Genomic DNA, 15,392 nt, shown 5'->3' with positions numbered 1-15,392 from the left:
AGTGGTTACATTTCCCCAGCCTCATCCCTCAGCTTTATACCAAACTAACTGGAGGAGCTGCCATTGGACTTATAAACTCATCCATGTGGCTTCATTAACAGAAAGGCTATGGTTTGTTTTTTGTTCTCTTCCAGGGCTTGGGAGGAGGGGAAAGTGCTCATCTTTGATGATTCCTTTGAGCATGAGGTGTGGCAGGACGCCGACAGTTACCGGCTCATCTTCATCGTGGACGTGTGGCACCCCGAGCTCACCCAGTACCAACGGCAGACTCTATCCCCCATTTAGACTGTCCGACAGACTGACTGACAGGTCCAAGGTATCTGTCAACCCATTCCCTCACAAGTATTGACCCCACAGCCAGCCATTTTAGGTCAAACGGGACAATTGTGACACTTGCCTCTGCTCAGTCCAGGGTGCCATTTTGGCTCCATCTTGAAGAGTTACTAAAGGCCCTCTCAGATTGGAAAAAGCCTTACAACGACCCTTGGGATCACTGACTGCTAACTGTGGTACTCGCCAAGTAGGTTTTTAGGCATAAATGTGAATTTTTTTCCTTTAACGTTAAGGTGTAGATTGAATATCACGTAGGTTGTGTTGTAAATTTGTCACAAGTGCATTTTTGTTTTCATTAGAGAACCGAAGTGCTATATGTCTGAAACATACCTAACATACGGTAACCGCACGAAGCTGTACTATCGCAGTTATTGACTTCACTGTTGGACACTTACTGATACTTAAAAGGGATAGTTTTTCAGGTGTTTACCCCAATCTTAATGAATTTCTTACCTCAAGAAAATGTATTTGATTACTTTTGAGGTAAGTAAATTATATGGGTTAAAACACAGAAAACTATCCCTTTTTAAGATGTTGCTAAGCTAGCTAAACTTCTGCTAGCTGAAAAGTGGGAACCTAAATCTGTTGTTTCTCTAATGTGATTTGTGAATATATGTCCTGTAATTTCCATAACTTTATAAAGTAACCTGCCTCTTACTGTATTTGGGGGGGGGGGGGGGGGGGGGGGAATTGTAATACAGACACACTTCTTATTAGGCCATTCCATTTCACTTGTAGGATTTTCGCATGTCTCTTTGGATCAAAGGATAGGAAATCACAATGCCAAGAATGTTTTTATTGCAGAATTAATATTGCCAAGAATCTTGACTGATACATCTTATTTTTGTACGCTAACAATATACACTATTTTGAACTGCGCCTTGACCTAGTAGCGCACACAGACGTTCTACTCAACAGGCTTGTCTTTTGGCATTTAAAATCTTACAATGTGTGTATTTACATTCTTAAATGTGTCAAATATGAACATGTGACTGAAGGCATGTATTTGTCAGATACATAAACATTTTATGTTTTATAAAATTACAATTTCCCTGTGTAAAACTTCAACAGGAGCATGTTGAATGTATGCAAGACTTGTCACACGGCATTCCATACCTTGGTCAAATACTTCCGCTGCGCTTAATTTAGTTTGCCTTGTACAATGGAGCCAATGGAATAGTCCCTAAAAGGAGAACCCCAGGCTAAATCAAGCTATACTTGAAAGTATTGGACCCAGGTCTACTCCATTCCATGTATAGCAGAGCTGATTAGAGGGGCTTTGCCTGACCAATGTTGTTGATATTCAAAAGAAAAATGCCAAAGCATGTTCTTCTAGAAATGTTATTTAATCATTCTCTATGAGCATTGGTAGTCAGCTTCACTGCAGCAATGAAATGCACCTCTCTGGTGTATGTGACAATAAAACATATACATATTATGTCCAAATCAGACCGGTGGTATTATGCAGCGTTCATGTGCTATTAGAAACTCTGGACTGACAAATTCTTGGCAATCCCAGGGACTCGTCAAAACTACGAGTTTGAGGTCCCAAACTGTTCATAATGAGCTTCCAAGTGAGAAATATGTGTGGGAAACTTGGCTAACATAATTTTACCCCTACTTCAGAGGAGCATGTGAACACACAATCCAAAGGGATGGAGTCAAAACCTTAGGCTCATTGGATTGCCTTTCAACATTGTCATGGTCATTGGTGTCTTGGGGGTATTTGTGGTTATCAGTTTGTGTTATGACGATGACACATTCAAGCTATCTCCTCCATGCTTCAAATGATTCCCTTAGTTACAAGGGTAACACATCCAGCACCTTTACAAAGCCACATTGTTTGAGATTTCCCCTTTTGTGGTCCTCTGTTATGAATTGCTATCACTCATCTTAGGAAGTTAATACTTTTATGGTGTTGAAATCACTGAACTGTTGAAACTGGCCTGCCAAATAAGTCATGTTTCTTTCAATTCTATTTTGTGTGTTGTAATCAGTTACTATTAATAATTGTAAAGCTTTTTTTTCCAGTAAATTAAACAATTTGGTCCAAATGGTGTCACGTGATCAGAATGTTGTGTAGTTTCATTATATACATAGGTAGCTTCATTTGTATATTGTAATGCTGATTCCTCTCATTTGAAATTCTACTCCTTTTTGTGTGATTTTCAATGACAACCTGAACATTCACACACGTAATTAGCACACAACTAAAAATGTTTTTTCTATACATTCTTTTAAAGATTACTTAAATACATTGCAGTTCGATGGAGGTCACACTGATAGTGCAGTTGCCCTGATAAATATACAATCTTGAAATATATTGACTTTCATAGAAACGACATCCCCTAAAACAGTAAGATACAGTTTGGCATTTTGTTCACGAGACACTTTGACATTTAACTCGGTCAGTCGGTCCCTCCTAGTGGTACTGGTAAGACTGACATTCGTTTAATCATTCTACTCCTATCAGCATTGATTTGGATGGCTGATGACAGACAGGTTTGCCAGTGAAAGTGGATGGCACAGCTTTTGAAGGTCCTGATCTGAAACTGCCACTGGCTCAGAGTCAAGAGATGAGAGGTTTTCAGTACAGCAGCTCCATGTGAACAAGGGTTTAGAGTCTCCTTTTCAAGTCAGTTTTTGACTTTCTCAAAGTTCAGATTTAGGTTTTGGAGTCAGTGGGGTTGTAATCCTAATGAGAGGGGTTTGGATCCAGTGTGGACGGACAGGAGAGATCAGTCCAGAGCCAGGAGTGGCTGTGCTGTGTTCTCCCTGTCTCCTTGTCGTAGGGTACCCGGCTCCACGGCTGACTGGGACCTGAGATAAACAACAACCGTAAGAGATGGTCATTTCCTGTAAGACACAGGTGGGCTACTATAAGCAGTATAATGGAGAAAGTCCATCAGGGGCCATGTCTGAACACAAACTGAAAACCAACCATTTTGGGGGGAAATCCAGATTAGGAAAAGTGCACACTGCCAATGGTAAAATGCATGATGTAATACCCCTCGTCCATAATCACTCCTCCCTGTGCTCTTCTCTACCCTCATTTTCATGCGTCATCACAAAGCCTCTGTGTTCTTGTCTCCTTTAGCTACCAGGAAGTACTTATAACATGCTAGGTTATGACTGGTCCATTAAAGATGACCTTAATGACCCAGCTGAGGAGGGAAATCCGATGGGGCTAAGACTAAATCCCTGCTCCGTGCTGTTTAACACCAGTGGGGAGCTTAGCTCTCCTCTCATCTCCCTTTGTAAGCCCACTGATTAAAATCACCAGCTGGTGGAAATGGAGCCTACCCAGAACTCTCTCTGCTAAGGAAAGGAAGGAAGGACAGACAGAAAGAAAGACAAACAGTGGCACAAACATGTCCTTCTGTCTCCTGTCCTGTCGCATTGAGAGTACTGAGATATTTAGATATTCCAAAATTAGCTTTGTTTAATATCTATCAGATTTAACATGATAAATATAGTATTAAATAGAATGTTTTCAATTTTGACTCGTATATAGTTGAATGCAACTCTCAAAATGAAACACTTATGTCAGTGAAAGGTCCCAATTCACATTTATATCTCAATGTAGAAGTATAGCTTATAAGGCTTAATAAAGCCGCTCCATAATCCTTTATAAAACCTACATAGAGCTTCACGGATCATGTACACCCCATTTTTCCCCCACAGAATATCCCTAAATTTGTTGGGGCATGGACTCTACAAGGTGTTGAAAGCTTCCATAGGAATGCTTGCCCATGTTGACTCCAATGATTCCCATAGTTGTGTCAAGTTGGCTGGATGTCCTTTGGGTGGTGGACCATTCTTGATACACACGGGAAACTGTTGTGTGAAACCCAGCAATGTTAGTTCTTGACACACTCAAACTGGTGCGCCTGGTACCTACTACCATACCCCGTTCAAAGGTACTTAAATATTTTGTCTTGCCCATTCGCCCTCTGAATGGCACACATACACAATCCATGTCTCAAGGCTTAAAAACCCTTCATCTTCTTTGGGATCGGTGTCCCTTCCATGGGAAGGTTGAGCTAACAGGCTAATGTGATTAGCATGAGGTTGAGCTAACATAGGCTAATGTGATTAGCATGAGGTTGTAAGTCACAAGAACATTGCCCAAGACACAGACATATCTGATATTGGCAGAAAGCTTAAATTCTTGGCGGGGGGTCTTAACAAGTGACATCAATAAGGGATCATAGCTTTCACCTGGTTGGTATATTTCAAGGAAAGAGCAGGTGTTCCTAATGTTTCTATACTCCGTGTATATGCATCGGTCAACCTATTCTACTTAAGCAATAAGGCCAGAAGGGGTGTGGTATATGGCTAATATACCACGGCTAAGGGCTGTTCTTATGCATGGTGGAGTGCCCTATGGCTATTATAAACTGGTTACCAATGTAATTGGAGCAGTAAAAATAAATGATTTGTCATACCCGTGGTATATGGTCTGATATACCACAACTTTCAGCCAATCAGCATTCAGGGCTCGAACCACCCAGTTTATAATGGATTATATAGCAGGGTCTCTACATCTGGAGCTTATCAAATCGTAGCAAAATTCTACTAGTCAGTACAATCATTGAGATTCTGGGAGGATGTCCTTCACTGGTCATTAGCAGCCTTACTCTCTCTTACATCTTACATCTGTCAGGCCCTTCTGCTGCACAGCCTTGCAGGACTACAGGCAAAATGGCCTACTTAGTCCACACTGGAGCAAAACAGCGGCAATCAAAGGCTAACAAGCCCTCCTTGATCTAATCATAGAACATTAGGCATATTCAACCAACCCAGAAACGACCCAATAATGTGTTTTATCCATCTGATCGTTGCATCCAGGGGCTCATGCCATCTCATTGCTCATGACTACTATGATAACAGGATGCACTAATGACAATGATGACCAATAACAGGCAAGCATTTCCAGGATCCCTCATCAATGGTTGTCACTATTGGGCCAAGCTACAAAGCCAGTCGTATGGCAGCTTCTCCAAACAAATCAGATTTTAAAAGAAAACCTCAACCATACCCCTAACCATGTGCCTCACCCTAACCATTAAATTAAGGACTAAAAGCTCATTTCCATGCTAATACATTTTCATAATATAGTCAATTTTGACTTTGCAGCTTGGCCTTATAGTGTGAACCCTAATCTAATCAATCAACATGATGAACGGGAGCTGGTTCATGTTCTCTGCACCAACCACCCATCTACGCCCCATTCCCTCCAGTTGCCATCCCCTGTGTTATCGTGGCAAGAGACTGTGACTGGGGATCCCTGGGATTGGAGCAGACACTAGCTGGGGTCAGGAAGAGGGTCTTATATGTGCTTTTTTAATTAAATCAATTCCGAGGAGCCCGCTCTCCCGAGACCTGATCTTACATGGCTTTCTGATGATTGCAGATGGGAGAGATTCTGCATGCTTTTTAGATGTGTCTCTCTTCTCTCAAAGATGTTCTGTTTCCCCATTGCTTTAGGACAAAGCGTCCATCTACAGTACTGTATACTGTATTCATTCATGCTCAGTCTTATAGATAAGCCTTTAGCTTTTAAAAGGGCACGATGTCCAATAGCTCTGAACATAAAAGAAATGTTACCCGGAGCCATATACAGTACCTCTATACCTGAGGAGGTTGGTGGCACTGTAATTGGGGAGGGTGGGCTTGTGGTAATGGCTGGAGCGGAATCGGTGGAATGGTATTAAATACATCAAATATGGTTTCCGTGTGTTTTGATGCCATTCCATTGGCTCCGTTCCAGCCATTATTATGAGCCGTCCTCCCCTCAGCAGCCTCCACTGCTCTAAACATAGCTCTGGTGTAACCTTTGTTTCAGAGAGGAGTCTTTTTTTTTTTATCTGGGGGGCGAGAATTAATGGCAAACTGCAGTGGGTCTCTGAGCTGTTTAGGAGACAGCAGTCGGAAAATCTCAAGTGTAATGACCACGTACTGAAAGGGGTAATTGTTAGGGAATACACTAGTCAGTGATCATCCCCATAGCGGTCATTATCTGGAAGTCTTTGGACTGCGTAATTGCCCTGACAAACTTCAAACAATCGGCATGTCTATACTAACGAAGAAGAATGACCGCTCTGGATTGATCGTTTGTGTTCTCTAACTTTGTTTAGCTTTTTGTTCGTTTTCTGCACTACTATACTGTAGCTAAGGTTGCGAGGGAAGGGAATCATCCAAACATTCCATTAAATCCCATATATTCCCATGGACATTTTCCCGCTTGAAAATTAGTTGAATTTTGTCACCTTTTTTGTAGCTCACCTTTTCAGAAGTTTGTCGGCACATTCCTTGTCTCCGCCACCATAGTTCTCTTTGACGTGGAGGGCGTCGTAGGTGAGTGTGTACTCCGTCTCGTCGTTGTAGTTGGGCCCTAAGAGGGTCCGTGCCCAGATGCCCATGTCATATGGCGGCAGCGTGCCACCGAACTCGGACGGTAGACAATCGGGTAGAATTAACTGGTGTAAACTGTTGAGATTGTTCCCATGGAGGAAAATCTGTTGGGAAGAATGTTTATTTATCTAGGGGTTCTCATTCTATGGGAGCCCTGGCCAATACATTTCATAACTATCCACAATTCTTGTTCTCTTACTTCCCCTTTTAACCAGTGTAATCACACACCCCTCCCCAAAATAATTCAACTCTTTGAAGGAAGCTGGATTACAAAATAGCTTTTAGCTTTTCCATTGATCTAACCTGCACTACCCTGAGGAAAGGTTGAAGTACTCAATTATACATCCCCTTTGTGTCACCTTTCATTTGATTCAACTAGTAAAGGCATTTGACAACATCTCTCTATCTGGCTTCGTGTTCTACCTCCACCAGACCATTCAATAGGACTGCAACTGAGGCCGTTATAACGGAATGGGTAGAAAGAAAGGGAGGGGTAGGGTTAGAGAAAGTGACCAAGCAGTGAAAAGGCAAATACCCTTTTCCTTGTCTTGTCCTTGAGGAAAGGCTTGATGATGGTGTACATGGCGTGGATGTACCAGGGCTGGTTTACAAAATGGATCCCACCGAAGCGAGCAGGGAAGCTGTCCTGTAGTGAAGCAGGGAGGGGAAAATAGGTTGAGATACTCAAATACTGCTATGTATGTTTTTCTAAATATTCTTTAAAACTCTGCTCACTCTCTTTTATTTTAGTTGCAATAGAGAGACTTTAGAAATTAAATAGCATAAGAAATATATATATTACATGGTAGGCTAACCTAGTCCCTCTTTCTTCTCTGTTATTATAGCTAAATTAAATGGCATTCCTTATTTTATTGAAAAGGTTTTTGACAGTACAGTAGCCTGCAGCAAAATGAACAGGGGGGAGCAGGCCAAGCGCATTGCTTAGAACGGAAGGGACAACCAGCCTGTTTGGCTAGCAACTTCAGAATATCAGAACTAAACGACTGGCTTTTGCCCAGGCTATACTGTATGCTGGAAGGATGAAATAAAACACATTTACTCATTAACATAACATTGTTAATGAAATCATGTTGTTCATCTTTTTTTTATATTGTTGGCAACCATTTTCTAAACGTAAAAGCCCCCGAAACAAAATAGTATTATGATTACACACTCCTAACGGCTGCTCCTTCACACAATCATCCCCAGGTTCTCAAGCCTTGTTGCTTAAATATATTGATTATTGATTGATAGTTGATTATGAGGATTTTCCTTGCTGTTTGAAACTGTGCAAGCCATCTACAGTGTGCAGTACTGCAACAACGCATTGCTTGGACAGGTCCCGTTCACCCTTACAATTGACACCTTTAATGATTGCAGTGCAAGACCAACAATGTAGTCCCCATGACAAAACCATGTACAGTCGAAGTTTACATACACCTTAGCCAAATACATTTAAACTCAGTTTTTCACAATTCCCTGCCTTAGGTGTTAGGATCACCACTTTATTTTAAGAATGTGAAATGTCAGAATAATAGTAGAGAGAGTGATTTATTTCATCACATTCCCAGTGGGTCAGAAGTTTACATACACTCAATTAGTATTTGGTAGCATTGCCTTTAAATTGTTTAACTTGGGTCCAACATTTTGGGTAGCCTTCCACAAGCTTCCCACAATAAGTTGGGTGAATTTTGGCCCATTCCTCTTGACAAAGTTGGTGTAACTGAGTCAGGTTTGTAGGCCTCCTTGCTCGCACACGCTTTTTCAGTTCTGGCCACATATTTTCTATAGGATTGAGGTCAGGGCTTTGTGATGGCCACTCCAATAAATTGACTTTGTTGTCCTTAAGCCATTTTGGCACAACTTTGGAAGTATGCTTGGTGTCATTGTCCAATTGGAAGACCCATTTGTGACCAAGCTTTAACTTCCTGACTGATGTCTTGAGATGTTGCTTCAATATATCCACATCATTTTCCTACCTCATGATGCCATCTATTTTGTGAAGTACACCAGTCCCTCCTTCAGCAAACCACCCCCCACAACATGATGCTGCCACCCCCGTGCTTCACGGTTGGGATGGAGTTCTTCGGCTTGCAAGCCTCCCCCTTTTACCTCCAAACATGACGATGGTCATTATGGTCAAACAGTTCTATTTTTGTTTCATCAGACCAGAGGACATTTCTCCAAAAAGTACGATCTTTGTCCCCATGTGCAGTGGCGGTTTTGAAGCAGTGGCTTTTTCCTTGCTGAGCGGCCTTTCAGGTTATGTCGATGTGGGAATCGTTTTACTGTGGATATAGATACTTTTGTACCTGTTTCCTCCAGCATCTTCACAAGGTCCTTTGCTGTTGTTCTGGGATTGATTTGCACTTTTCGCACCATAGTGCGTTCTGTCTCCTAGAGATGAACGTATCTCCTTCCTGAGCGGTATGACGGCTGAGTGGTCCCATGGTGTTTATACTTGCGTACTATTATTGGAAATTGCTCCCAAGGATGAACCAGACTTGTGGTGGTCTGCAAATTTTTTTCTGGGGTCTTGGGTGATTTCTTTTGATTTTCCAATGATGTCAAGCAAAGAGGCACTGAATTTGAAGGTAGGCCATGAAATACATCCACAGGTACACCTCCAATTGACTCAAATGATGTCAAATAGCCTACTAAAAACTTCTAAAGCCATGGCGTCATTTTCTGGAATTTCCCAAGCTGTTTAAAGGCACAGTCAACTTAGCATATGTAAACTTCTGACCCACTGGAATTGTGATGCAGTGAATTATAAGTGAAATAATTTGTCTGTAAACAATTGTTGGAAAAATTACTTGTGTTATGCACAAAGTAGATGTCCTAACCAACTTGCCAAAACTATAGTTTGTCAACAAGAAATGTGTGGAATGGTTGAAAACGAGTTTTAATGACTCCAACTTAAGCTGCCGGAGTGGTGGAGTGGGGTCGTCCCGCACCAGAGCCGCCACCACGGACAGATGCCCACCCAGACCCTCCTCCAGTACCCCCCCCCCTCCACCCCGCACCAATGGTGTGGGGGGGGGGGGGGTACTGTCACATCCTGACCTTAGCCTTAGTTACTTTATTTATGTCTCTATTTTAGTTTGGTCAGGGCGTGAGTTGGGGTGGGCATTCTATGTTTTGTGTTCTATGTTTTCTGTCTCTATGTGTTTGGCCTGGTATGGTTCCCAATCAGAGGCAGCTGGCAATCATGGTCTCTGATTGAGAACCATACTTAGGTAGCCTGTTTTCCCATTTTGAGGTGTGGGTGATTGTTTTCTGTTTTGTGTGAGTACCTGACAGAACTGTTGCGTTTTGTTCTACTTTTGTTTTTGTTTCAGTGTTCCGGTTATAATAAACAACATGGACACTTACCATTGGTCCGATGGTTAGGGTTAGGGTTAGAAGAGGAGGAGAATCGTTACATGCTGGGTCATTCAATCATGAATCTCATAGGATTTCATTTTATGAAAGTGTTTAAATAAATAAATAGAGTTTGATGTAAAGTGGAATACTGCTACCGGATTGGTTGTACGTCTGAGACGTATCATGGTCATTGCTAAATTATTCCCTCATAAGCCATAAACATTTGGTGTTTTCACAACACTTTTGGGCTAACTATCTATTTGTTGTTCAACTTCAAATTAATATATTCCCTGATATATCCACTGTCTTCTTGTTGATCTGCCCATATAATGTGTCTACAGCATTCACTGTCTGATTATCATAGCATTTAAAATCAGGGCATACACTAACTGCTGTGCTTCACCTTGTTACTTAGCAACAGGACATCCCATTGGTATGTAGACCTAAAGTCAGGATCATCATCATATTGTATAGAAATCTTTAGTTAATGGTAGTCATATAGTGTAGTCTACATATAGACTACACTACAAGGCAGGATACGCTGTCTATCTGTCTGTTCTTAGAACTGATAAAGAAGAACCCTGAAATGATACAATAAAAAAGTTGACTGTAGAGTCGGCCATATAGGGTGCGATGGCATCACATAATACATTGGGCAAAACATCTAGTGGAATAGACTTGGGTTGAATAATCAAACCAGAGCGTAGAGACATATGGCTGTAGATTAGACTAAAACCATACAATCCATCTTCATTTCAACATTCAGTACAGTAACAAAAATTGTTACACCAGATGGGTACAGTGAACTGTGCAAATTAGGGCCTTGTTCAAAGGCACATGAACAGGTTGTTCACCTTGTCAGCCCTGGTATTTGAATCAGTAACCTTTTGATTTACTGGCCCAACGATCTAACCGTTAGGCTACCTGCCACTCTATATGATCAGGACACAACCCACTGGGCACAGACGTCAATTCAACGTATATCCCATGTGGTTCAATGTAATTTCATTGAAATGATGTGGAAAAAACATTGGTTCTACCAGTGTGCGCCCAGTAGGAATGTGCTGATGATACTCATCACTTTCCTCCTTTTCTCTCTCAGCTAACCAATCAGCACAATTTACCTCAAGAAAATGTCTACATAATAGCTGTACAGTACAATCCAACTGTACTATACAACCAGGACTACTGTATATTCAACTTCATGCTTATTACCTAGCTACAACATCTATCTGCTTTGGGTCGATTAAATCCAGTCAGTGCTGGGTCATGTTCATTAGGGCACACCGTAGTAACATGCAAATAAGCATTTCTTATTGGACAAGATCAGATTCTGTAGTACCTCCCTGTTTCAGACTGTTTTGTTCCGTTTCATGCCTACTGAACACAACCCTGGTTAGGCCTACCTGCAGGCCTTCGATGGCCTGTTTGAGGATGTTGGGTGTGAGCTTGGAAGCTTGCTTGAAGGAGAAGTTACTCCAGTCGATAATCAAGATGAAGCCGTTGATCTGGAGTTCTGGGTTCTCTATGAGAACCTCCAGGGAGAGGAGGATGGCTCGGAGGATGTCTGTGAAAGAGTTCCTTCACAGAGAGAGAAGGAAACATCTGATTGGGATAAAATCCAGAACAATGCAGCCCTGTGCTGTATCAAGACTATTACAATAATTCAATGATTTTTGTTCCGGCTCTGTTCTAATGTGTCTGATCATTGACATTGTCCAGACAAGGGCTGGAGTAAAGTGTCTGGGCAAGTGAGTTTTGCTATTTTGTTCCAAACTAAATGTTCCAAAGTATTCTATCAAATCAGTATCAATCAGTAGCTAGAGCACAATTGCTTATTTGTTTAACGAAACAATTAGATCATAGAAGCAATTTCAGTGAGACATCACTGAAGCCATTTCAGTGAGACATCACTGAAGCCATTTCAGTGAGACATCACTGAAGCCATTTCAGTGAGACATCACTGAAGCCATCTCAGTGAGACATCACTGAAGCCATCTCAGTGAGACATCACTGAAGCCATCTCAGTGAGACATCACTGAAGCCATTTCAGTGAGACATCACTGAAGCCATTTTATTGAGACAACTGTGCTTACTAAAATACCTGTACACTCACCTGCCTTGATCCCAGTTGGAGGCGAAAAGGATGAGTATCTTCCGGCCGTGCTGATCCGGTGTTTCTAAGACTCCTGGGAAGCCGTCCATCAGCGCCCGCTTGATTCCCGGGTCGTCCACCTTGAAGCTCTGGAACATGTCCAGGTTCTGCTGGCGGAACTGAAAGTACTGGGCCAGGAGCCGGAAGGTCTCTGCCTGGTTAAACTTGCGCGCCCGCAGAAACCTCAGGATGAAGTCGTCGTCTGTGCGCAGGAAGCCAATGTCGGGCCGCGTCACGATCATGTCGCGCACCTGCTGGATGTCTGCGTGGAGGCTGTCGGGGTTCTCGTTGAGCTCCTGACGAGCTTTCTCCGTGGTCTCCGAGCTCAGGCCCGCTTGCAAGTGAGTCATTTTTTTTTGTCAAGTTCACACTCTCTATATATCTGTGTTTTGTATAACTACTATTGTTTACACCTGCTTAGGAAACAGTCTTGATTGCTGTACAGCACATTGCTGTTAGTGGCGTCTAGCCGGCACACGTGTCTCTCCAGTACAACACCTGATCTGTGTCTCCTGTAGTGTCTAGCCTAGAAAGACAGAGAGGTTTAGCATAACTGGTCCACCAGTGCACAAATCCCAGGATCCCGTTTGAAAATGAATCGCATGCATCCTTTCTCTTCTCTTCCTTAGAGTAGGCCTATAGGCTAAGCACGGATACTGAACAAAACGTAACATGCAACAATTTCAACGATTTTACTGAGTTACAGTTCATGTAAAGAAACCAGTCATTTTTTATTAATTAATTAGGCCCTAATCTATGGATTTCATATGACTTGGCAGGGGCGCAGCCATGGTTGGGCCAGCCCACCCACTGGGGAGCCAGACCCAGCCAATCAGAATAAGTTTCTCCCCACAAAAGGGCTTTATTACAGACAGAAATACAGCCAGATGTGGAGGTCCTGGACTGGCGTGGTTACACGTTCTCTACGGATGTGAGGGCGGTTGGACATACTGCCAAATTCTCTAAAACGAAACTAACATTAAAATGATCTGGCAACAGCTCTGTTGGTCATTCCTGCAGTCAGCATGCCAATTGCATGCTCCCTCAAGGCTAGAGACATCTGTGGCATTGTGTTGTGTGACAAAACTGCACATTTTAGAGTGGCCTTACACAGGTGCACCCCAGCACAAGGTGCACATGTGTAATTATAATGCCATTTAATCTGCAACTTGAAATGCCCACACCTGTCAGGTGGATGGATTATTTTGGCAAATGATAAATGCTCACTAACAGGGATGTAAACAAATTTGTGCATAACATTTGAGAGAAATAAGCTTTTTGTGCGTATGGAAAATTTGTGGGATATTTTATTTCAGCTCATTAAGCATGGGACCAACACTTTACATGTTGAGTTTATATTTTTGTTCAGTATAGATAGGAGGAAGTAGCGTTTCCACCTCATATCTATTCACTGCTGACTTGGACTGAAGTAGGTTCAGGTACTCATTTTCGGTGCCTGCACTGGTTATATTAAGGTGCAGGAGCTTCACAAGACTTTTGAGCTAATATTCTATAATGCAGGAGCTCAAGCAGTAGATATTTTGAGGTGTGGGTACTCAGCTCCGTTGAGCTCCTGCCCAAATCAAGCACGGTATCTATTACAGGTCAAATAATGTCAGATCAGTAGATATTCCACGGAATGGGAGGAAGGGAGGAAGTTCAAATCCCTTTTTTTCCTTCTTCCAACAGTGCCCAGGTTTGGGACATGTATAAGGGCTGACCATTTCAATGACATACACAGACACTGGCGGGTATTGCTGACTTCATGGAGAAACCCATGAGCTATATTTTGTTGTGCATAGTCATCAGATCAGAGTTCAATTATAACAGGCACGCATTCATTCATTAAAATGAAGTGTGCCAAAATGTAGGCAAATCATATATGCATTTTATATGATAAACTCAAATATCATAAACAAAAGAGTTTATGAATGTTATGTAATAACACTAATAATTATTATTAGGCTATTATCATAAACCGTATTGTATTATTTTTTGTACATGTTACTAATAAGGATCATTATCAAGACTGACGTATAGCTGGTACACAAGCAGGTAATGGGTGACTATGATGCTCACCAATTAATGGGGCAAACGCTGCGACAAATATTATGCCAGTGCTCAATAATAAAAAATACCTATTCCATCCATCTGCCGTTCAGGGATTAATTGCGTCACATGACGTTCTGCACCACCACAATGTGAATCGGGACGACCTGCCATGTACCCGTAAAAACATGCCACATATTGATACATCATTTTTCTATACAGATTTTATAAATCCACATTAAGATAAATGGAATACTTACATGAACACCACGCCCTGTAAAACCAGCCAGGTGTCCGATGACGCGCAGGACCGCACAGCAGACGTATCATTTCATTGATTTAAAGACTGGCCATAGGGGTTTCAAGAAAGACAAAATATCCAGTTGGCAAGGAAACGTTGGCCTAAATAATGAAAAAGAGAATAATTATTTGAAAGAATACCAGGTAAAATGTTATTTGAAATCCTGTAAGGGACTGCTTTGTCCAAATGTTCGCTATCCTCCGGTGAAGGCTGCCTAAAATGATGCTGTGACCCATAAACGAGACAGATTGGCGACCATGCGCGGCTGTAGCTGCTTCGATGAGGGTTGTACGCGCTCTGCCTGGAGGCGGACCAAGAGGACGCAAACTGAGAACATATTGATAGAGACCCACTGAGGAGGCGAATCACCCCGCGGTGCTCAATGCCGTGTGCCGCAAAGTATCACACCATTCTCACGACATAAACCATAGGCAATTCTCATCCCAATGTTATTTTCAAATCTCCAATAAAAAATGGACGCAGTCTCCATCAATTCAGTTTGCCGCAATTGTGCCTAGTTGGTTAGAATATGGGTTCTGATGGACGCGCGCATCGCAACCTTGTCCTGTTCATGTACAGTTAATAGTTTTTTCCCCATTTGACAAGTAAACCTAGTTTTGCCTTTACACTAGACTTAATGTAATTTATTATAGCCTATTGCACAATGCCAAAATAAGTATAATATATAATTTATTAAAGTACTGTATATAGGATGGGTTAGGCTACTCACGGGGTCAATTTTATTTAAATTCAGTCAATTCCAACTAGACT

General features: G+C 42.0%; 2 protein-coding genes across 13 annotated transcripts in view; one reads left to right on the top strand and one right to left on the bottom strand.

Annotated features, from left to right (window-relative positions):
• Window positions 1-2,400, top strand: part of LOC109909819 (aspartyl/asparaginyl beta-hydroxylase) — a 48,210-nt gene extending 45,810 nt beyond the window's left edge. For all 12 annotated transcript variants that reach the window (XM_031796745.1, XM_031796739.1, XM_031796736.1 and 9 more), the window contains one exon: window positions 135-2,400. In XM_031796745.1, coding sequence (XP_031652605.1) covers window positions 135-285 — 151 coding nt within the window. In that variant the 3' untranslated portion in view covers window positions 286-2,400. The remainder of the gene's footprint in view (window positions 1-134) is intronic.
• LOC109909818 (clavesin-1-like) lies at window positions 1,711-15,152 on the bottom strand. Its single transcript, XM_020508859.2, has 6 exons — window positions 14,581-15,152; window positions 12,233-12,797; window positions 11,523-11,697; window positions 7,286-7,396; window positions 6,622-6,854; window positions 1,711-3,153 (listed from the first exon to the last, which is right to left on the bottom strand). Exons 2-6 carry the CDS (start codon window positions 12,619-12,621, stop codon window positions 3,072-3,074), a joined length of 990 nt encoding a protein of 329 aa, XP_020364448.1. The 5' UTR covers window positions 12,622-12,797; window positions 14,581-15,152; the 3' UTR covers window positions 1,711-3,071.
• Between the last annotated feature and the right edge of the window lie 240 nt (window positions 15,153-15,392).

Source organism: Oncorhynchus kisutch, linkage group LG18 (genome assembly GCF_002021735.2).
Source record: "Oncorhynchus kisutch isolate 150728-3 linkage group LG18, Okis_V2, whole genome shotgun sequence".
Lineage (NCBI taxonomy): Eukaryota > Metazoa > Chordata > Actinopteri > Salmoniformes > Salmonidae > Oncorhynchus > Oncorhynchus kisutch.
The sequence above is the reverse complement of the archived record's forward strand: the minus strand, read 5'-3'. Positions and strand labels throughout refer to the sequence as shown.

Coding starts and splice junctions, on each gene's coding strand:
- LOC109909818 (XM_020508859.2), bottom strand. CDS start 12,621: ATGACTCACTTGCAAGCGGGCCTGAGCTCGGAGACCACGGAGAAAGCT. Junction 7,397..11,522: donor AGGCCATCGAAGGCCTGCAG/GTAGGCCTAACC, acceptor GCTTCACTACAG/GACAGCTTCCCTGCTCGCTT. Junction 6,855..7,285: donor AGGACAAGACAAGGAAAAGG/GTATTTGCCTTT, acceptor TCTTCCCAACAG/ATTTTCCTCCATGGGAACAA.